Source organism: Ruditapes philippinarum, unplaced genomic scaffold (assembly GCF_026571515.1).
Source record: "Ruditapes philippinarum isolate M1 unplaced genomic scaffold, ASM2657151v2 ctg1133_1_1_1_1, whole genome shotgun sequence".
Lineage (NCBI taxonomy): Eukaryota > Metazoa > Mollusca > Bivalvia > Venerida > Veneridae > Ruditapes > Ruditapes philippinarum.
In genome coordinates this window covers 364465-388841 of record NW_026855123.1, presented here as the reverse complement: position 1 = coordinate 388841, position 24377 = coordinate 364465, and the positions used below count along the sequence as shown (strand labels likewise).

The 24377-nt window shown below is 32.9% G+C and overlaps 1 protein-coding gene across 1 annotated transcript in view; it reads left to right on the top strand.

Annotated features, from left to right (window-relative positions):
- LOC132742166 (intermembrane lipid transfer protein VPS13C-like) overlaps positions 1-24377 on the top strand; it is a 54655-nt gene that overhangs the window by 7724 nt on the left and 22554 nt on the right. The window contains 21 exon segments of the mRNA XM_060730494.1: positions 353-389; positions 913-1029; positions 1792-1892; positions 2353-2470; positions 5966-6088; positions 9742-9846; positions 10186-10335; positions 10960-11091; positions 11821-11954; positions 13468-13600; positions 14198-14320; positions 17710-17822; positions 18177-18196; positions 18303-18433; positions 19637-19771; positions 20271-20352; positions 20943-21012; positions 21550-21658; positions 22447-22566; positions 23293-23426; positions 24207-24288. Of these exon segments, the coding sequence (XP_060586477.1) occupies positions 353-389; positions 913-1029; positions 1792-1892; positions 2353-2470; positions 5966-6088; positions 9742-9846; positions 10186-10335; positions 10960-11091; positions 11821-11954; positions 13468-13600; positions 14198-14320; positions 17710-17822; positions 18177-18196; positions 18303-18433; positions 19637-19771; positions 20271-20352; positions 20943-21012; positions 21550-21658; positions 22447-22566; positions 23293-23426; positions 24207-24288 (2269 nt within the window).

The window sequence follows — 24377 nt, the reverse complement described above, 5'->3', positions numbered from 1 at the left end:
TATCTTACATGACTAAGAAATGTTCTTGTCAAAGGAAACAAACCTTCCACTTGACATTCATGACATTTTTTCCTTTGGTCAAGGTCATGTAACTTTAAAATGACCTTCACCTTTCTGTCAATGTAATGGGGTCAGAGGTCAAAGAACTTTTTTTATTTTTACTCTGTTAAAATCTTGGAAGTTTTTCCCTAACAGGTCATTCTTTACGTAAAACCTTCAACTTTAAATAAAAAATTTCTCATGTAAATATATATATTCTGTAGAGAATAAGATGTTTAGGTAACCTTTTAATGTTTTTTTAGGGTACAGAGGAGATAACTTTGAGTTAGACAGGGCAGTAATATACCACTAGATCATGCCTGTGTTGGAAAACAAACATTGAAATTACAGTAAGTATACACATATCCTGAATTTGTATATTAATAATGGACTTGTCCTGGTTTTTAAAATTTAGGGAAAAGTTCATTGTCATTTTTAGGGAGGTTAAGAATATAAAATACTTAAAATTGACCACCCAGCAATATAGAAGCTGTCAGACCCAATGGTTTGGTGCTATAATTATTTCATGATTGTTAATGTCTTTTTGCTATTTTATAAGATTTCAGGGCCAGGCTTTAATTACGGGTAGGGGGAAGTAGCCCTGCCATTAAATTTTTGGGGAAAATAGCATGGTATTTTACTATAGGGGAATAAAGTTTTGAGGAAAGCACATGATTTTAAAGACTTTTCAGGAAGCAAAGCTATAGACCTACCTATAGACAGTCACTGCTATAGAATAAAGCCCTGTATTTGTTACATAGAATATTTCCATTTGACATCACATGAATGTTATTTTCAGTGCTCAAAATATTTTGTCCGGTGTTTACTGCTTGAAACAGACCAGTATAATGTATCCTGCATGTTATTTTACAGATACCAGATTACCAGGGCATGGAATGGATTGGAAGACGTTTACTGGAAGTGGATATACCAGAATTATCAGTGTGGACGTTCGAAGCTTATGACAAAAGCAACAAGAAATTAACCATGGTAAAATTTATGAAGGCAGCTTTTATTTATGATTTCATGCGTAAAAACTTTCCTTGTGTCATGTAAATCAAAGGTAGTAATGGCCAGGAGGCTGGTTCAAATCTGATCAGGGCCATTGCTGTTTACTTGAGTAAATAGTTAATTTCTTCATTGCATTGTTTTATTCAAGTGTTAATGAGTACCTGAGATAGCAGTATAATGATGTGGCTCCATAATATGGGCTACCATTAGGGAAGGGAAAGACTCCCCAGAATGAAAGCAATTATTGACGAGTGTTGAGTCAAGTCTGTTTAGGCCGTGAGTGTACCATATGTATGAAACTTGGACTATAGTCTATCAAATGCAATTTTTTTTACTTTTACCACATTGAATATGTGGGCCTACCTACCGGTAGCTCAGTATTGGGAGCATATAATATGTAATCAAGAGGTCATTGGTTCCACCCTTAGGCGTGGCATAATTTCTCCATGATAATTGACATTTAGTCTTATGGTCATTTGTCTATCACTGCTTACTCAGAAATAATGTGGAAGTAGTAGTCGGTCACTTGCCAAGAAATTGGTAATTACTGGTTAGTTATCCAGGAAAGACGGTTCAGTACATTGACCTCCGAGATATGACCAAAAATATTGACTTCCGAGATATGACTAAAAATATGTTAAAATTGGTGTAAAAATCAGAAAAACGAACAAAATACATTAAATATTATGAGGAAATCTTTAGAAATGTTTTGTACTAATGTTTTTTCTGTAAATGTTTCAGGATTTAGGTCTACATTATAAACAGGGACCTGGTGTTCTAGATGTGTCAGTCTACAGTCCCTACTGGATGATCAATAAAACAGAAAATTACTTCAATACAAGGTTAGTTTGTTTAATCATTTGGAATCATTAAACCTGTTCTGGGTACATAATATTGGTAAAGTGGATAAGAATAAATCACCTATGTTTCTAAACCATTTTCATCCATCACTTTGTTCAGTCCAAGTATTAAACAGGGCTCTTGTAAGTGGGTGATTTGAGCAACGAAATGCCTAAAGTTTCTCAACTTCGCTAAGTTTGAACATCAAAGTGAAATCGAGTTCATGGCACTTTTTTACCTACCACATGAACAGATCTTTACGTATCAAACAGCTCTTGTCAATAAATTTAATCCTCGACTCAAGACGTCACTTGAACTAAATTTGTGATGCGCAGTTGCTCAAGAATATTATAAGAATCATTTTATATGTTATTTCATGTTATTTTATTTTCTATTTCAGGCTATGTTGACTATATTTCAGATTATTTTATTTAATATTTCAGACTGTGATAACTATTTCAGATTGTTTAATTTTCTATTTCAGGCTGGTGATGATGACCCAGTAGATCATCCATCGGACCTCAAGGATATTGTCATGTTTTCATTCAAGAAAATTCTTTGTTACTCTAAGAATAATAAGGTAACATTAGTTTCACCCAATTTTCATTATAGAGCCTATGACATAGTTTATTTATAATAAAAATGATATATATGAGAATATTATGCATATCTGATTGACTTATGATAGTAGTTTATAATAAAAAAAAGGTCATTCGTAAGGGTATATTAGCCTATTACTTGTATGTTGCTCTAAGACTAATGGATTGTGACTTAAACCTGGTGCAATCCTTGGCATAAGCTAAATTTCACTCGAGTAGTATAATATAGCATGATGAAAAAGAGATATAAACAATGATGTGGTGGTACAATTATTATATAAAATGTAACATAATTATGTTGCAATAAACTGTATTTAGTGCACAAATTCATTAAGACAGAAGAAAATATGCATAATTTACAATTTGTGATCGGGGAAAGCAGTAATTGAAATAATGGCATTATATTATGGTCAAATTTATAGCATGTATAAAATAAGAAAGTATTAGTAAGAGTAGATTGGGCAATCACTTGTATTTGATTCCATGGGTTTTGACTACTCAATAGATCACACTTTGAACTTCTAAAGTGGGGTCCTTTGCAAAGTGTTGCATTTTATTGAGAATCTATTATGTTAGCTTTTGGTAGCTGAGTAGCATCATAATTAAGCGTTGGCTGGTTAAAATGCTGGAAAAGGGCTTTTTTACCTCTAAACATTCTGCTATTTGTGCATCTGTTTAAACAAATGCTTACTTTAATTTGTGGTTCTTGGTGAATAAAAAAAAGAATAAAAATTGATGATAGCTAAATATTAATTTATCTTGCATCGCCTAGGAGAAAAAAAATGTACAGACCATTTTAAAACATTAGTTCTGGACGAGGACATTTTTAAAACAACAGTATCTAAATAAATAATTTGTTGACAAATAAACCATGGTTCCATGACCATTACATATTTTTGTTGAATAATGAATTGTGTATTACCTTCTGACAGATGTATGCCTGTTTTTTGTGCAGAAACAACATTGGTATTGTGAGAGATTTGACTGCTGTGATTCTATTTTAAAGTGCTAACCTTTTCACTTAAAATTTGTATATCTAAATGTAAACAAGATATCAGCCGTAAGTAATTTCATATGAACATTCTCACCACTTTGGCAATTGTTAAACAAACTAACCTGTCTAATAGAAAAGTCATTTTAATGATGATAAAGCAGACCGCCGTCTTATGATCAACACGAACCTGTATCAGGCGAGGTAATACCCGACACAAGAGTTAAAATTGTACAGTCAGTATTAAATGAGGCCAGTTTCATATAGGTTTCTTCAAACAAAGTTGCTAAATGTTTTTATTAATGTGTGATTTTGCCTTAACATGCTATTGATAACTTGTAATAAAAAACATGTTGGTATAATGGTTTCTGAAAACTAAAGCAACATTTACTGTTTATTTACATGTAAGTCATGGTGTTTATGATTTTTTATATGGGATCATTTTTTAAATCAAGAACAAAAGATAACAAATTAGAAAATCAAATACTTATTCAAAAGGCAGTTTGTGTTATTTGTGATTTGCTAGTATTCAAGGCTATATCGATATATTTATTGGGTAAAAAAAAAACAAATTGAAAGAAGTGAGCATATTAAAAAGGCACCCCTATATTTAATACACAATAGTTTATATACACTTGGTGCAGTGTAATAACCATCAAAACAAAGTCCACAAAAGTCAATATGGATTTAAGAAATTAATACTTCTTGTCATGATCTTTGCATAAAAAATCTTAGACTGTAAGATGAGATATTGTGCTATTTTGTGGATGGGCAATATCTCCCCTCTAGAAGCAAGATTCTGACCCAAAGCAAAAATGTCTCAGAATCTAGCTTTGGCACATCACTTTATTTTAACTACATGGGATCTTTGCATGTAAGCTTTCAGGCCATGACAGTTAGATTTAATAGCCCCTTTTTTGCTAATCGCCTTTTATTGGATAGGGGTACATCATTTTTATTGCCCTTTTTGTGCTGATCGCCTTTATTTAGAATGCTGGCAACATCATTTTCTTTGTCCAAGCCTTTTAATATCAGCATATTTCTTCTTTACAAATATCTCACAATTGCTTTTATGAATATTTGTTAAATCTGCTTGGTGGCCTGTCTTTTACGGCCATTTTATGGGTGAGTTGATTGGTGGCCAGCCTTTTATGGTCATTTTAGGGATGAGTAGGCCAGAAGTTTAAATCTGCCACTCTCGTATAACGAGTAAATTTGGCAGGCTTACAGGTGTATTGTACAATATTATATTCAATAGATTCAGTGGTAAGGGGTTGGTACTTTTAAGTGCCTGAATGTGCAGTAAGTTCAGATTCAAAATGACAGTAGGTTTACAAAAGCAGTGACGCCAATGTCCTTTAACTGTTATAGATTTAAGAACTCTAACAATGTTTTTCATTTATGTAGATGTGATATTCAAGAGTCAGGCAGTGTCGGTTACATGTTTTAAATTACAAAACCTTTTTTTTTTGCTTCATCAGATTAAGAAATACTTATATTTAATTAAGGATTTTCATTGTCATAACATTACCCGCACCAATATTTATTTCCCCATTTGAATCACAGATTATTTATTTACATGCATTAATACCTTGCTAATAGATGAAATAAACAAGGCACCACTAAAGCACATTGTGGTAAGCACTTATGATGCACAGTGGTATATCATTGTGGTAAACTGTTGGAACACAATGATTTTACATCATTGTGGTAAACATTATTTAAAACACAATGGTATTACATTATGGTGGTAAACATTGGTATAACAGCAGTGTGGTTAAATCTGTTTAGACACAATGGCATTACAATCATTGGGGTAAACACTTATTACAATACAATGGTATAACATCATTGTGGTAAACACTGTTTAAACACAACGGTGTAACAAAATTGCGGCAAACATTTTTTAAACACAGTGATGTAACAGCATGTGGTAAACACTGCTTTAACACTTTGATATGACTATCATTGTGGTAAACATTAATATAACACAATGGTATAACATCATTGTGGTAAATATGGTTTAAACACAATGGTGTAACAAAATTGTGGTAAACACTGCTGAAACACAATGGTGTAACAATCACTTTGGTAAACACAAATATAACTCAATGGTATAACACCAATGTGGTAATTACTGTTTAAAACAATGGTGTAACAGCATTGCAGTAAACATTTTTTAAACACAATGGTGTAACAATCACTGTGGTAAACACAAATATAACTCAATGGTATAACACCAATGTGGTAATTACTGTTTAAAACAATGGTGTAACAGCATTGCAGTAAACATTTTTTAAACACAATGGTGTAACAATCACTGTGGTAAACACAAATATAACTCAATGGTATAAAATCATTGTGGTAAGCACAGTTAAAAAACACAATGGTATAACATCATTGTATAGCACAATGGTATAACATCATTGTATAGCACAATGGTATAACATCATTGTATAGCACAGTGGTATAATCATTATTCACACACAACTTTAAGGAGGACACCTTGGATAGAAAGAAGGATACATTGGATAGAAAGAAAGACACACTAGAGAGAAAGAAAGATGCAAAGAAACAAAAAGTGAAGGAAATGAAACAAAGTGGAAAAGTATGTTAAGAATGGCACCGCATCATTTATATTTTAATTTTTCTCTTATACTTTGCTTTTGCAAAAATTTTGTATGCTTTTTCAGATTTTTTTTTTTATTGTTCAAAACAGTTCTTTGGATGTTTTTGGTGTGTTTTTTTTGCGATTATTGCCTTCTATAATTATGATGCAGTGGTTATAAAATTTGCTTGTCACCTACTTATTATTTATCAGTCCACCTGCTTTTGTTGCTATGAAGAGAAGTAAGGGCTACAGACTGTGGATTTTGTGAATTCAAGTCCTTGGGTGTCATCATATATTTAATAAGACAATTTCTTTGATGTTACTTTTACTAATAATCTTCTGCTGATTTTTAACTTGTTCGGTTTCAAAGAGAATGTTGAGTAATTATGATGGCTGTGTGTCACCGTTGTCATCATAGTCTTCATTGTTGTGCAAAAACTTAAATGTAGGCCATTACTCAAACAATTTTAAAGGTATCGATATGAAACTTGGAATATTTGCTTATCATGACAAGAGGCAGTTAAAACCCAAGGGGCATTATTCTGAAAGTTATATTTTTGGAGTTATGCCCCTTTTTAACCTTGACTTTTTGTCGAAAGTGGTCATATTACCAGACAAGCGTTAACACCGTATATGGTGCTCTTGTTGTAGAGAAACTAATATTTACCTGTAAATAGTTCCTGAGTTTTACAATATTTACCTCCCTTGCCAAAAGTGGCAGCCATTTTGGAGGTCATTCTATATATCATTGACAAAGTAAGAGAAAATTAGTAAAAACAGCTGATTTATGTGCATTGTGAAGTTCCTATATACATATGAAGGAACGTTTATTATAGCACCAAAATGTTAAAGGTTTTTAACATTTTTCATGATGATGATAGTACTATGAGATATTTTTATCTCATCTTAAGCATATGATTTTTCGGAAATGACCCTCAAAATGGCGGCCAGGGGAGGTAATAATTGCTATGTGAAAAGCATCTGTAGGGAAATAAGTTAATGCCGCTTAGAATGGAGGAAAACTAGATAGTGATTTAAAAGCCTTGATCTGTCTCTTGAGGGTTGCTGTTATTTTTATTATTATGCTTTTATTAATGTTATTTAGTGATTTTAGACTTTTGTTATTGCATGGCTTGTTATTAAGCATTATATTTAGTTGATATTTACATTTATCACATAAACTATGCAGCAGTGGTGTATTAAAAGCCATTTATTAAAAAACAATATTACACTAGTGTTATAACACTTTGACGTGACATCATTTGACTTATATACAAACATAGAGTTAAAATGCGCTAATGTTGGCATAACTTTATTGGGGCATCAGTGAAAAATGGCTCTTTTTAACTGTAAACCGTTCTGATTTTGAATATGTGATAAATAGAATATTATTTTCATGCAGATTCAATATTAAATTTATTGAACTCTTTGAATAAATCAATAATATTCTCACTAGAGGCTTTGCATACTATGATTTTATTCAACCTGTTCAATAAATTTAGTATTGAACCTTCACTGATTCAATATCCTCTGTATATTGTAAATCTAATACTATATTACTAACATTGCAACACCTTGTATAGACAAAGTGCACATGAAATTGATCATAGACATTTTTGATACATGCATCAGCATCAAAATTGTTATCGTTTATATATGGACTATTAGAGAATAAGGAAAGCTATTGTACTTACGCTGGCATAGGTGTCGCCTTCACAATTCGGTTAAGTTTTTGCGTGCAAGTTGGTATCTCCTACTGAAGGAAATTGGTTGAAACGTCACACACTTGTTCTCTGTGATTTATGATATATGATGGACACAGGTCCCATAACTCTGAGTTATCTTTTTTACAGAGTTATGTCCCTTTTATTACTACCAAGCACTGAAAATAGTCGAGCATACACTGTCTTACAGAGAGCTCTTGTTGCTTATAGTATGTTGAGTGTATGATAGAATATTTTTTAAGGATCTATTATAAAGCACCCATAGATTTTAATTATTTATATGCTACAGGAAGTATGTGTCATGGCAGATTGTGGTTTTATGCTAGAAAAATTTACATTGCAATGTTGGTGATGATAGACATTGTAAGAAATGATTTTAAATCTGTGTAGGTGCCTCTGTATTGTATTAAAGTGAATTGGTCTATAATGGAGAGTCTGTAATACAAGATAGTATTTAAAGTAATCTGACATAAAAACAAACCACTAAGGAATTATATTATCATGTTTTCAAAGATAAGAACTTTATGCTCAAAGTTGAATAGTTGTCGTCTATCACTATATTCGGATTTCGATTATTCGAACCCATCAATTATTCAAAGTAAATTTTCAGTCCCCAGCAATTCGAATAACCGAGGTTGGACTGTATATCTTCATATGTTTAAACAGTGCTTGTCCTCCTTGTTTTATTTTGTTGTTTTGGATTTTTTTACATGTCATTTATAACTCCAGGTTGTTTTCCATTTCATGAAGTGTTGTTATTGTTTATTTCTTCTTGTTCATTGTATTTATTTTCTTAAATGCACCCATGTAATCTGTAAATTGTTGTCAATATAAACCTAACATGCATCAGTGTTACATGATTTATTTATTATTTTTTTTCATGATTTTTGTTTATTTATTTTTTCTTATCTGTCACTAACTTTCATCTTTTAAAATGCCATGTCATTGATAAATGAGCCGTGTCATGACAAAACCAACATAATGGGTTTGCGACCAGCATGGATCCAGACCAGCCTGGGCATCCGCGCAGTCTGATCAGGATCCATGCTGTTCGCTTACCAACCCTATTGCAAGTAGAGAAACTGATAGCGAACAGCATGGATCCTGATCAGACTGCGCGGATGCGCAGGCTGGTCTGGATCCATGCTGGTCGCAAACGCACTATGTTGGTTTTGTCATGACGCGGCTCAAATGATTTTGAGAGTTGCTGGGGGAGATATGATACTTGTTTTTATTCTGTACTTTTGTCTGCATCAATTTTGGCTGTAACATTTTTAACCCATGAGTCATACAATATACTTGGATATATTGACACTAAGACTAAAAGAGTTTTGTATCTTCATTTTGAAATATCACCTTGACCCTTTCATGTCCTTAACATTCAAGGTCAATTTTCCAAAATTAAAAAAAAAGCAAATATAAGTCTGTGTAATGTTATTTAATTTTGGATGAGTGCCTTTTTGTTTAATGAACAAGTCTTGTTCTCATTTATTCTATATAAGTTCATTTTCTGTTATATTCTTACTACTCAGAAAAGAGCCAAGCTAGTACAAATAATGCCTTTCTAAACTTAATATTTGCAGACTTAAATTTTCTTGTCATTTAAGGTTAACATATGAAAGCAATTTTTATTTAGAATTGATGTTTATCTTTTGATTTTTTACCCACTTGTGTCAGTCAGTTAGCAGTATCCCTTTTCAAATGACAGGCTGTTTAGTATATAATGCAAGATGCAAAATGATTGGTTGATATTTCAGGTGTTTAAGAGAGGGACAATATTATTGGCTGAGGTTGTTTTCTTAAATATATGATACAAGAAACAACATGATTGGTTGATATTTCAGAAAATTAAGTTAGAGACAATATGATTGGCTGAGGTTGTTAAGTATATTTTGTAAAAGACAATATGATTGGTTTATATTTCAGGCTTCTTTGAAGATGGGAGAAGGTGATTGGTCAGACAAGTTCTCCCTTGATGTAGTGGGAAGTTCAGGAACTGTCCAGAGCAAAAATAAAACAAGAACTTGGGAGGTGAGTTGCTTATTTCTGTTCATACAGTTTAATAAACTGTCATTATTTAAATTTCACATTGTGCTTTCTGTAAAAACTTAAGAAATTCGAGGACGAATTTTCGTATATAGCCACCGGGGGAGTTATTATGTCCTGGTTCAGAACTGTTCACTATTTAGGGGAGAAGATGTGTAAGCAGCCGGATAGCTCAGTTGGTAGAGTGTCCCAGGTTCAAGTCCAGTCAGGCTGCACATTTTTCTCACCTTGTTACAGTTCTAAAACATTACACCTGTATAAATGAAAGACAGGTTTACTTTAAGTTAACAAACATATAATTTATGTTAAATATTCTTGTTTCAGGTTGGTGTTAGTATACAGTTAACAAACTCTGGTCTTACCAAGGTGGTAATATTTACACCATACTACATGCTGGTTAACACGTCTCCATACACCTTGTTGTGTAAAGAAAATAGTGCCGACAGTGATTGGATCGAAATACCATCAAAAGAGGTAAAATAGTTCTTTTAAATTACATCCATGATTATATAGCCACAAATGATAAAAAAAAATTTAGGGACCAATTAGTTGATAAATAAAACAAAATGATAAAAATGTTGGAAACAGAAATTTATAATACTACAGCAACTAGCTAAGGTAGGATTCAGAGAAAAGGAGAGTTTTGAACTTTGTCATGATAATTTTGTCTAAATAAAGCAAATTTGTGACACTTGAAATTTTCATATAAATTCATACAGGGAGGGGCTTACATGGCCCAGTTGTTTTTATTGTTGACTGAATGACTTGCCCTTACTCTCCTTTGGGTTTGAGTCATGCATTTTGCATGTGAGGAAGATAGTAAGCTTGGTAATGCAAGATTGGTGGTTCTATTCAGGTGCTTCCTTGTTATGCCTGAAAAAAATGCACGTATAGGCCTTTCTCAACCTTATTACTTTTACCGGTTCAATGTGACCAAATCATACTTTAAAAAGTCATGTTGCCATGAAATTTCAATTGTTGTTAATAAGCCTTATTTGATAAATAAACAATGCTGACAGATTAATGTAGTAAAATCAGAACAAATTTGACAGTAAGATAAATGAAAACAGAGTAACCAAGGTAATAATTATATTTCAGTGTGTTCCAGTTTGGCCAATGCAGACGGGCAAGGAGATGACAATGCAAACAAAGGTCAAGGATACAGATATATGTACAAGTCATTTCCTGTTCAATAAACCCCATTCTACACTACTCAAACTCGATAATGAGGTAAGAACATCCATTTGAAAACGTTATCAACATTGTTGTCCTTAACATTAATGGCATGGCTTAAAAATGCTCATAAAAAAAGAGATTATACAGTGTCTGGAATTATTTTTGTGGAAATGCTATGTTTAGCCTGACTATTTGAAGAATAGGGAGCAATATATTGTTCTCAACCCCAGCATCATTGTCAGTATGTCCCTCACACTTTACAGGACAGGTTACATTGTATTTCAGTATAGGCCCTATAGGACAGGTTATAAGAATCTTACATTGGCTGCCGGTACAGACCGTAATATCTAGCTTGACGGTAACTCTTTACGGTGATAACTTTGCAGAGTTTCTACTGGTTACCCGAGAGCTAGATATTCCCATCTGTACCCACAGCCGGTGTTTGATTCTTTTTCTTGCAGATTACATGTCAATTGTTTTTGGAACAGCAATTACAAAAACTAATATTTTCATTACACATTGTTTTCTTGTAATAGCGTATGAACTTACAAACTTCATTCATAACAGTAAAATGACGTCATCCTTAGAACACTATGGATTCATAAAAGGCGTCAACAATGACGTCATTAAAAGCACACAACTTGTCTTACATGGGGGAGTGTAAGACAGGTTTTCCTAGCACCAGTGTAAACGGTAGATAAAACCTGTCTGATATGCAAGAATGCATAGTTATTCAGTAAAGATAAAAAAGCAAGAATGTCAGTTTGTTGTATTATATTTCAGTACGGAGGTATCAATGTGGAATGTCAGGAGACAGAATCGTCGGTAGTAACGACCTTGACAAATTACAAGACTGGCATGGCAACCGTCCTAATCATAAACCAAACTGATAAGTGCAATATTTCATATCAACAAAGGTAATTTTAAATTTTTATTTCTGTCATGAGCAAATAATACTCTTTTTTTTTTAAATCATTTTGAAAGAAATAATGTTTTAACTGTTTACCCTGCTGAATTTAAAATATTTTTTTTCCAGCTTTCCCTTTTTGGGAAAGTTTTATTTTCCAAATTTTTTGGGAATTCATGGAATATTGTCAATTGAGATTATTAGAAAAATGTCTGTGGTATTTTTAAAAATTAATTATTTTTTCTAGTGGTCCTGTGATACTTAAACTATTATTCTAACAAAATGTCAATATTCTTTTCTGCTGGCCGGGGACCATCAACAAGACACTTTTAAACATTTTTCCCTACAGATTTCATAATTTTTAACCTAGAGACCTAAAAGTTTGACACAGTTCACCTTGGTTCTTCTCCTAACTAACGAACTAGTTTGTGTATTTCTGATTGTATTGACACTTATATCTGAGGGCTCGACAAAGAGGGTATAAAAATTACCTAAATTGTCTACACTACAGTACCAAGTGTCTGGACAGATACTGATATCTACATGATGTGATTTAAGGAGACCGGTTAAGTGATATTATAACAATGTCAATATTCTTTTCTAGTGGGTCTGGTAGACTGGTTAAGTGATATTCTAACAATGTCATATTCTTTCTAGTGGGTCTGGTAGACCAGTTAAGTGATATTCAAACAATGTCAATATTCTTTTCTAGTGGTCTGGTAACCTGTTAAGTGATATTCAAACAATGTCAATATTCTTTTCTAGTGGGTCTGGTAGACCGGTTAAGTGATATTCATAACAATGTCAATATTCTTTTCTAGTGAATCTGGTAGACCGGTTAAGTGATATTATAACAATGTCAATATTCTTTTCTAGTGGGTCTGGTAGACTGGTTAAGTGATATTCTAACAATGTCAATATTCTTTTCTAGTGGGTCTGGTAGACCGGTTAAGTGATATTCAAACAATGTCAATATTCTTTTCTAGTGGATCTGGTAGACCGGTTAAGTGATATTCTAACAATGTCAATATTCTTTTCTAGTGGATCCAGTAGACCGGTTAAGTGATATTCTAACAATGTCAATATTCTTTTCTAGTGAATCCGGTAGACCGGTTAAGTGATATTCTAACAATGTCAATATTCTTTTCTAGTGGATCTGGTAGACCGGTTAAGTGATATTCTAACAATGTCAATATTCTTTTCTAGTGGGTCTGGTAGTCCGTTAAGTGATATTCAAACAATGTCAATATTCTTTTCTAGTGGGTCTGGTAGACCGGTTAAGTGATATTCTAACAATGTCAATATTCTTTTCTAGTGGGTCTGGTAGACCGGTTAAGTGATATTCAAACAATGTCAATATTCTTTTCTAGTGGGTCTGGTAGACTGGTAAAGTGATTTTATAACAATGTCAATATTCTTTTCTAGTGGGTTAAGTGATATTATAACAATGTCAATACTCTTTTGTAGTGGATCTGGTAGACCGGATAAGTGATATTCTAACAATGTCCGTATTCTTTTTCTAGTGGGTCCGGTAAACTGGTGCATGTAATGGGACCGTCAATGGTAGGCTTGTACACATGGGAGGACTCTATCGGCAAGAGGGAGATACTTTGGACTTGTGGCGAGAAGAAAGACGTGAAAAATGATCTTTCTCAGGTCTGTTTTACTTTAGATTACAGAAGGAGGCTTGTATAAAATTTGAAAATAATTTCCTACAGTTTTAAATCTGAAATGATGATATTACGGGCTTGCTTCCATGTCAGAGTGGTTAATGTGGATTTCTTACTACCCATTCCTTTGGGTTTGAATCCTGTGAGAAAGATTTGTTGCTGTTTAGTTAACTTATATGTACTAAGATTTTGCAACTCTTGCTCCAGCATGTGCCTGATATAATGTGCAGATTGGCACCTGCAGTTCTCCCTTCCTTAGGAGCTGAACATTCTGTACATGACATTATGTGGGTTTTCTTTATCAAATGAGAAAAAAATGGGGGAAAACTAAGATAGTTTACCAAGAATACCTATATCAAAGGTGTAATTTGAATGTTTTGATCTGTTTTAAGACAGGCTCAAAATTCAAATTTTTTTGTGCATGCACAATAACTTCATTAATTAAGGTCCGAGTCCTAAGTTAAACTTATTACCTTCAATATTTATACTTCTTTGTGCAATCAGTTTACCTACTTGTATGTGTCAAGATATTTTATTATACTTGTATTTTTATGGTTTTCTTCTGTATTCCTATATTGTACAGGATGGTATAGGAGAAGTATTCTTCAATTCTGACACAAAAGTTTACTGGGTATCATTCCTCAATGGCATGCAGAGAGTTCTTCTGTTCACTCATGACCTTGCTCTAGCAACCATTGCTCAAGAGGTAAGTTATTGGTCAGTTATTTATAGTAACATTTTATTCTTATCACATTTCCTGTGTTCCTGCATGTTTAAGCAGATGATTGGTCAGTTAAATATAGTTCCTGTATTCATGCATGATTCAGCGAATGATTGGTCAGTTATTTATAGTTACTTTATTCCACAAGCAGCTGATTGGTTTTCTATTTATAGTATCATTTTGTGATGTTCCTATTTTTCCAGTATTCCTGCATGTTCCAGTATAATTGGTCATTTCTTTAAAATTCCAGTTTTTGCATGCTCAAATAATAACATTAATGTGAGGAAGTTATCCAGCTAGCTTACGAAACGTCGATGGTTCTACTCTGGTGCCTGTTTGTGCCTGAAATAATGCACAGAAGTGCACCTGAGGTCTTCCTCCAGTAGTAAAGCTAGAACGTCGCCATATGACCTATACTGTGTTGGTGTGACATAAAACTCAATGATACAAACAAATAGTAACAAAAAGTCAATTCTAGCCAGTTCAGTAATCAAAAAATTGAGTAGATATTTAAATACTGAGTGAGAAAGTTTTAGAAATTGAGACTTCTTTATGACATGGAAATTACATTAAGAATTTTGTCCCCAATCAGAGAAATGGGAATTACATTAAGAATTTTGTCCCCTTATCAGAGACATAGATATTTACATCTCTGCCCGTATTCATATTTTGATGTATTGAATTTGTTTTATCAAAAGTATGACAGTTATTTATATTTGTTTAGCTTTGTTGATTTCAGTTATATAAAAAGTCACAGGTTGTTTATTTTTGTTTTATTTTTAAACACAGATGCAAGACTTTTTTCTAAATTGAAAGATAGCATCAAATACTAATAGAAATTTTAACAAAACAATTTTATAGATTTTTAGGGCATCCTTACCCAAACCACTTTACTACAAAAGCAACCTGGAAACAAAGTGATCGGTCGGAAGCTTTAATCACAACAAAATTACATGAAAATTGCTGACTGGGTTTAAATGAGTCTGTACAAGAGAGATAATGAATAAGTGCAACATCAAACCACTTGCCCCTCACCATGGTAGGTTTGAATCCTGCCAGGGACTTTGGATTCTTTCATGTGCGGAAGCTGTCGAGCTAGCATACAAAACATTAATGGTTCTACCCAGGTGCTGATTCATAATGGATATACAGTATTATAAAATGATATTCTTGCATCTTGTGTTGTTTTGTAGTGTCGAGTTTTTTACACGAGGTTTATTGTACTACAATTTGAAGTGTGTCGAGATTTTTACACGAGTTTATTGTACTACAATTTGAAGTGTGTCGAGTTTTTTTTACACGAGTTTATTGTACTACAATTTGACGTGTGTCAGCTATTTGACAAGCACTAGTCTTTTTTTTTTTTTACACCATCTTCTTTCATTGTAGTGTTTGCTTTGTGATTAATCTAAGTTTTTTAGACAAGAAAGACTAAGTTAAATAGGTTATTTTTAGAACAGTAGTTTGTTTTTAGAGCAAAATCCTGTCTTACTTAGAAAGAATAGTCCTGAACAATTTGTAGTAGATTTAAAATAGGTCACAAGGTGAAAGGTCACATTTGCTGGTCAAGGTCACTGGTTTTGGTGACTGACAGCATTGTCTTACTCAACATAGTGGTACCTTTTCTTTTGTATAAGTATTTTGTAGGTTGTAAAGTACTTAAATAGAAGAAAAATTCTAGTCACTCCTAAAATTATATTAATATTTTTTCTGCTTTTAGTCATAAAATCTAAGAATTTTGTTCCTAGAACAGAACTTATTAACTTATCTTATGTTTTAAATGTCTTTTCATCATCAAGAACTTCAAATGACTTGTTTCTCATCTAAAATAGGCAAAGTAGTTTGGCATATACTAGTATGTGTCAACAATATGTTTGAAGTTTAACATTACCATATGTACTAAACGATAGGACGGATTTCTTATAAGGCTGGGTCCTAATTTTAACTAAAAAACAGCAGTTTTTGTCAAGATCCACATAAGACGGGGTGATTTTTTTCAGATAAAATACTACTGGACTTCACCTTCTTTATGTGAAATTCTCAAAAATTATAAAAATGACTTGATTGGGTAGATAGATAACCATAAATAAACGTGCACTTGTGTACCATTAAGAACAATAAATTGGAAATTTTGGAAAAAATTGAGACTGATTATCATTATCAATCAAAAGTAAAATAAGTTTAAAATGGCTTTTGATTTTATTTTTTTTTGTATTTTTTACCTCTTTTAAATCTACCCTTGTTTGTCTGATCTCTAGTTTTATGTTATGTGACATGAATTAGCAGAGTTATGGAACTTGTCAATAATTGTTCTGTTAGTGCAGTATCGGGTTAACTCCTATCATACATTTGTATTTTGATACGAGTTAGCCTGTTACTACACTTAGGGCACAAAGTTTTTTCAGGGTAAGGATCATGTTGAAAAATGAAAGTATTATTTTGTCTGTATTAAAAAAGGGATAATAACAAAAAAATAATTGTATGAATGTTTGTGTCATATTAGGTGCGGGGTGGATATACATAACACTGTCCTGTAGAATGTGGGAGCAACCTTGTTCTATTGAAACATTTCCAGTTAGATCAAATTTAGTCTGTCTTTTAAAAGAAATCTGGCACTAACGCTCACTTTATATTAGCAGATAATTGACCCTCTTTCAATCTGCTTCAAATATATTAACATGTGAAATATGATAAATGAAGTAATAGTAAAAGGTTTTAATATTTTGACTGCATATCAGAAATTTACTTTCATAAATCTTTTCAGATGATATACATGCAATTGAGATATGATATTAATATGGTTGACATGATGAATAATATATAGGATATGATGACATGATGACATGAATATATTAAGATATAATATAATGTGTAAATGAATATATATAAATGTGGTATCATGAGTTAATTAATGTATTTTGATATGATGACATGATTTCATAAAGGTATGATGACATGATTTTGTGAATATAATTATTATGATATGATATAAAAATTATTTTATGAATATATTAAGATTGGATGACATGATTTTGTATTAAGATATGATGATGTGACTTGGTAAAAATCTTTGATGTGATGATATTATTAAATGAACATTATGGTTTTAGAATTTGTCCGCAGTAAAATCCGTGTTTTAATCCTAAAAGTGGTAGCTTAATGAAAGGCCGACTAATTAGTGGTCACCTGTGGCATTGAGCAAAAGTTGCTTAATACATTAAAGATATAGAGAGAAAATGATCAGGGGAATTTAAAGTGGTCGCATAAGACGAAAGTCGCTTAATACACGTGGTTGTATGGGCGAGTTAGACTGTATATTAATACATGATAATACTAAATTATAAATTTATTGTTGTTATTGTTGATTTTTCTAGGCTGGAGAGTTAGAGAGGATAGAGCAGGAAATCAACTTAAACATTCAAGGAATGGGACTATCATTGGTTAACAACTATAAACAACAAGAGGTGGCTTTCCTTGGAATAACAAGGTATGTTGAAGATTTGAATATGTTCCTGATTTGACTCCAATTGATAGGGAGATATGTCCAGGGTTTAATGTAGATATAAAGTAACCCTTAAGAAAAGAGAAATGCAGCAGTAAAATCTAGTATATTTAGTTATGGTATATTAAAGTTATTGTATAATCTGGTTTATCTTGGGTATGGTAAATATCTGATATATTTTAGTTTTGGTATAATCTGGTATATTTTAGTCCTGGTAAAATCTGGTATATTTTAGTTCTGATATAACCTGGTATATTTTAGTTCTGGTATAATCTGGTATATTTTAGTTCTGGTATAATCTGGTATATTTTAGTTCTGGTATAATCTGGTATATTTTAGTTCTGGTATGATTTGGTATAGTTTAGTTCTGGTATGATTTGGTATAGTTTAGTTCTAGCATAATATGGTATATTTTTAGTTCTAGCATAATCTGGTATATTTTAGTTCTGGTATAATCTGGGAAAGAGAAGAGGAAGAGATACAAGGCATTTAACTTGAAGAATTGTTTGGGCCTGGAGGCAGCATACCAGAAATATGAAACAGAGAAGTTAGGTGGACATACTCCCCCAGATATGTTGCGTATTGACAAAATGGAGGTAAAAACATATTCTAACACGCTTCACACTATTCCCTATCAAGCATAGGGTGGTCATACACACTATTGCAAGATGTATGCACAGCATTAAAAACAAATGGGTTATAATATTATTTAACATCAATAAACCAAATAACATCAGGAAAATTATTTCTACCCTCAATGTAGTTCAACATATTTTTATCAATTCTCTTTCTTATTTGCATATTGGCCTTTGCAATTATATTCCTACACATTTTGAACTTGAACCTTGCATAATTCTACAGCAATGCACTCAAAATTGATATCAATTTCCTATTTATACACAATTTGTTATACAAAAAAAAGGAGAAAAAAAAAGACTTGAGCCAAGATTCTCAGAAAAAGCCATTTTCACATGATTACTGTAAAAGCAGCATGCCTCCAGATTCATGCTTATTTTCATGGAAATTTTAAAAATGTAATTATTTGTAAAACATTGTGAAGTGAACAAAGAAAAATTCTAACACGACCCGCATTTTTCCCCATTGAACATAGAAGAACCGAAAGTGTGTGTTATTATGCAATAAAATCACAGTTTGACATTCTATATTTAGACATATGACGTAATCATTATACACTGACGTAACCACTAAAATGTGACACACTGAAAATAAGTATGGAAACAAATCAGGCGCAGTTTAGGTTAATATCAGGTTTGGCAGCATTTATGTGTTGTTGTCGTGTTAGAATCGAAACAACATATCCAAATCGGTGATTTTATCGCTTGATAACATCACTGTTTGTCGTTCGGATGCGCATCATTATATCACTCGGGCTACGCCCTCGTGATATAATTCCTCGCATCCGAACTCCAAACAGTGATGTTATTGAGCGATAAAATCACAGTTTGGGATATATTATTTCTTAAGTAAAGAAAGTAATTTTCACAATTTTGCAAACAGCTTATACAATGCACGTAAATTACCAAAAAGTCAAAATATGCAAAAACGGCCCTTATTGCGATAGTCATACAGTAGAAATGTTGTGATAAATACTGCAATATATAGCTTTATACACTTTAAGAATAAACATATTATATTGTGAAGACCATTTGCTGGAATACATTAAATTCTTTCAGCTTTTTAGATTGAAATGTTACTAAACTTGCTCTGAAACCAACGAAACAAACAAGGCAAACTACATTGTGCTATATTTATGTTTATTATGATATTTTATTATACAGGTTAACTTTAAAGATATGATGATGTTCAAACCAAATAAGCGTATGATCCGCCGCAGTTTCCAGGACGGTATCTGGGTACAGTACAAGACGTCCCCACATCAAGTCCAGTTTCATGCTAAAATAAACAGGGTACAGGTATGTACGGGCAACTGTTGAAATCTGTGTGTATTTTTGGTCTATTTTAGACCATTCATAACAGTATTAAACAGTTTTACTTAAGAATATAGGAATATCACTGTACATTGGAATAAGAATGTTGTTATTTAAAACCAAATTATAGAATAGATCACTTTGTGAAAAAAGAATTCAGATTTTGAATTGTGATAAAAGAATTTGAGATTAAGTAAGAATTAATTTGTCACCAGCAAGCTAATGGTTAATGTTGACATTAAATGCGTCGGAAAACAAGCCGGATATTATTAAGTTAGGATACAGAAGAAAAAATGTCTGATCGGCCATTTTAATATTGATTGGACATTTTTATATTAAAAACGATGTTCTACAAAAAAGAACGTTATTTCTAAATTACATTCATAAAATATGTGATAAAAATAAGCTTCTTTTATTAGTCCTTCTATAGGAAATGTTAAAAAAAATAATTATTATATACCTATGTATATTTGTATGCTTGTAGCTGGATAACCAGTTGGCAGGATCAGTGTTCCCTACAGTTATATCACCAATGCCACCTCCAAAATCTGTTGCTGCTGAAAGTGGTAATATAACATTATATAACGTATTAAAAATTTTGTAGAAAAATTTGTTAAATTTTGATAATTCTATACGGGATTATATATTTTAGATATCCAGCTAGCTTGAATGGTAGTTAAATACGATAGTTTTACTCAGGTGCCTGTTTGTGCTTGAAATAATGCATGGAAAGGCACCTGAGGTCTTCTTCCACCAGTAAAGCGAAAATCATCATATGACTTTAGAGTATTGGTGCGAGCAGGGATGTTAAACCCACCCACCCCCTTCAAAAATATATTTATTTTTTAGATGAAGATGTACTGTTATAAATAGGAACATTTAAAATATAAGAATGTTGTAATTTTATTGTGGGTGGAGAAATGCATATGAAAATTTTGCCTGCTTAACTTTCTAATTTTATCCATTGTTCTCTAATTGAAAATGAACAGGTGTCAAAGTACTTAGTACCAGCACTCGACTTCTGGCCTGGTACCAAGTTATTTTCAAAAGCTAATGTGAGCCCTCTCAGCAAGCTAAAGGTAATATTTTTCTATTTTGCTTGATTCCCAAATTATAATTCTATTGTAGTAATTATACTGTTCCTTTTATATTTCAGTTCCAAAACCATTCACAGAGATCAGTATGATGTTAAGGAAACACGAGCATAGCAACATATCACAAATGAAGTAAGTTTTGTGACATTAACAAGACATTATGCTTATATTTTAGTTTATACAAATTTATTTAAGTTGGATTATGTCGGAAACTGTAAGCTTATTGAAACACTCTCAAATCCCTTCCTGAAACCAACCAGTAGTCTTAGCAATGAGTGTAAAATCTCTTGCTCACGGAACAACGGCTTGCCACTGAATGGGGTTTGAACCCACGTGGCCAGCAGTCTTGAACCCAGGTGGCAAGCAGTCTTTATAGCACAAGGAACAACGGCTTGCCACTGAAAGGTTTTGAACCCACGTGGCCAGCAGTCTTTAAAGCTCTAATCGGACACGTTGACCACTCAGCCATGCCGCCACTCTTGTGAAACGAAGAAAGAATGTAATTTATGCATTGCAAACAGACTTGCAGTTTAGGTAAAGTACCAAAAGAAAGTCAAAATATGCAAATATATCCACAAAAAACATGCCACACAAATAATAATGATTATGCAGTACTTATCCCAGCAGTGAAAGTGTTCTAGAAAATTATCAAATTTTGATATTTTTCAGATATTTTAAGGTGCTAATACAAGAGATGCAGGTAAAGGTAGATCAAGGATTCCTCAACAATATTCTCGACTTGTTCAGTTCTGACCAGGAGGCTTCTAGAGATCAAGAGGTAACCATAGCAACATTAAAACAACACACCCTCCAGATTTATGCTAGATTTTGTGAAGATTAAGGCAGTGTTTTAAATAGTCAAAGTATTGTCAAGTGTTTCTAAGACCACTTTAAGGATATGATAGTAGAATATATATTGTCAAGTGTGAATATTTCTTAGACCACTTAAAGGATAGGATAATAGATATCTATTGTCAAGAATGCACATTTCTAAGACCACTTAAAGGATAGGATAATAGAGTATGTATTGTTAAGAATGCACATTTCTAAGACCACTTAAAGGATAGGATAATAGAGTATGTATTGTTAAGAATGCACATTTCTAAGACCACTTAAAGGATAGGATAATAGAATATGTATTGTTAAGAATGTACATTTCTAAGACCACTTAAAGGATAGGATAATAGAATAGTAAAAAATCTGGAAAATGAGAGATTTCTCAAAAGCATTAAAAACATAGTTTTGTTGTGAGGTGTGTAAATGTCATATTTATGGCTGTAAGGGCCGTTAAAGAAATATATTTGAGCCTTGTCATGACAAAACCAACATAATGGGTTTGCAACCAGCATGGATCCAGACCAGCCTGCGCATCCATGCAGTCTGATCAGGATCCATGCTGTTCGCTATCAGTTTCTCTACTTGTAATAGAGTTGGTAAGTGAACAGCATGGATCCTGATCAGACTGCGCGGATGCACAGGCTGGTCTGGATCCATGCTGGTCGCAAACCCATTATGTTGGTTTTGTCATGACACGGCTCAAATTTTGTATATATTTTTCCGTCACAGAAACAACTTATGGAAGAGGATATAGAGAGGACAGAGAAAGATTTGATCACGACGATGGGCGTGTCTTTAGCTAGTGAACAAAAAATGTTTTATGATTATCTTCATCTTTCACCTATAAAGGTAATACTATAATTATACTATCTAGCAAGTGAACAAAAAATGTTTTATGATTATCTTCATCTTTCACCTATAAAGGTAATACTATAATTACATTATATTGATATATCATTCTAATGAGGGTGTCACAGATTGTTGACTTCAAACCACTTGCCTCTCACCTCTGTGGGTTTTAATCATGACAGAGACTTTGGTTTCTTTAATGTTAGGAAGCTATCCAGCTAGCTTATAAAATGTCAGTGGTTCTACTCAGGTGCCATATAAAGGTAAAGCTACATACTATATTGACCCTACACCCTTCTTGGCTAATGAATGGGCATAGTTTGCCCGCTAAGCTCAGAACTGAATAGGGAGAACATACAAGTCATAAGCAGGGGTTGCTGGTTGATATCTTCAGGTAGGGTAAAATTTCTCTGTGACAATTAATCTCTGACATTGGGTGTAATGGTCATTTGTCTCTTGCTACTGATGCAAAAATATGTGGACTAAGTAGTCTGTGACTTGCAAAGAGATTGGTGGTTATTGGTTAGTTATCTAGGAAAGCATGGTATGTAGACTGACTAACAAAATGTGACCAAAACTGATTGAAATTGGCATTTAAAAAAAAAGACGAAAAAACATACAAACAAGGTCTTTTATTAGAATAGTGCTTGAGACACTCGGCCATGGACACCCCTGCTTGAGACATGCATTACCTGCATTATTACAAAATTATTATGTAACTTACAGGTACACTTGAGCTTTTCCCTACAAGGTGGCGGAGGAGGTGACGGTAAACCGACACAGTTACATTCTAACGTGATCAATGTGTTCTTACAATCTGTGGGCGTCGTCCTCACAGACGTACAGGATGTTGTCTTCAAGTAAGTTCTAAAAATTAATTTTAATTGTTAAACATACTGGAGAATGATTTCAGCCTTTACTGAGCTGTATTAATGTAATTGACTAGTCCCGCTTTTGTTTAGAACAATCCATTTTAAGTTGAAGGGATCAGCATCACGATACTAGCAATAACCAGCTGATAGTATAGAATCAGGTAAAACAAGGCAGTCTTTCAAGGACGCCAGGCTTGCATTTCACTAACGTACTTGCGTTATCGTAACTTGAGTTTGAACGTAACTTTTTGCATAAGCAGAACTTACGTATTTATTTGCCTTTCACTAAACTTTCTTAGCTACGCAGTTGCATTAGTTTAAACTTAAAGTTATGCTCACTTATTGCTGGCGTAAATTGCATGTTCTGTTTAGTGAAACACAACTAACGTAAATTTACGTTTTGTGTAAGTCTTAACTTGCGTTAAAAGATACCCAAAAACTTATGGAATGTTAGTGAAAACTTGCCAGATGTTACATTGATGGCACACATCTGCTTGTATGCAGCTAGCATTAATAATGCTTGATGTAGTCCTTGTAAAATGTCTTTCAAGTTATAGTTTTTGTATCAGATCACTCATTATGTGTATTTAATGGTAAAGTAGTTGTAGTGTATGATAATTTAAATGATTAAGCTATGTAATTTCAACAAATTTATGGGCTCTGAATTTTCATGGATAAAAATCATTATTGCTTGCTCCTGAAGGGTTTGAACCCACACAGCAAGTGATCCCTGGTCTTTTATTGCAAGGTTTTGTGTTTATTTTTCAGACTTGGTTTCTTTGAAAGACAACATACATTCTACAACAATAAAATGTTGGTTGGTGAAATGACCACACATTATGCTGGACAGGTAAGTCATTGGCCATCTGTACATTAATAAAAGTTTGCTTGCTGAGAAACTAAAATCAAAATGAAATAATATGGAAAAATAAGGAAAAT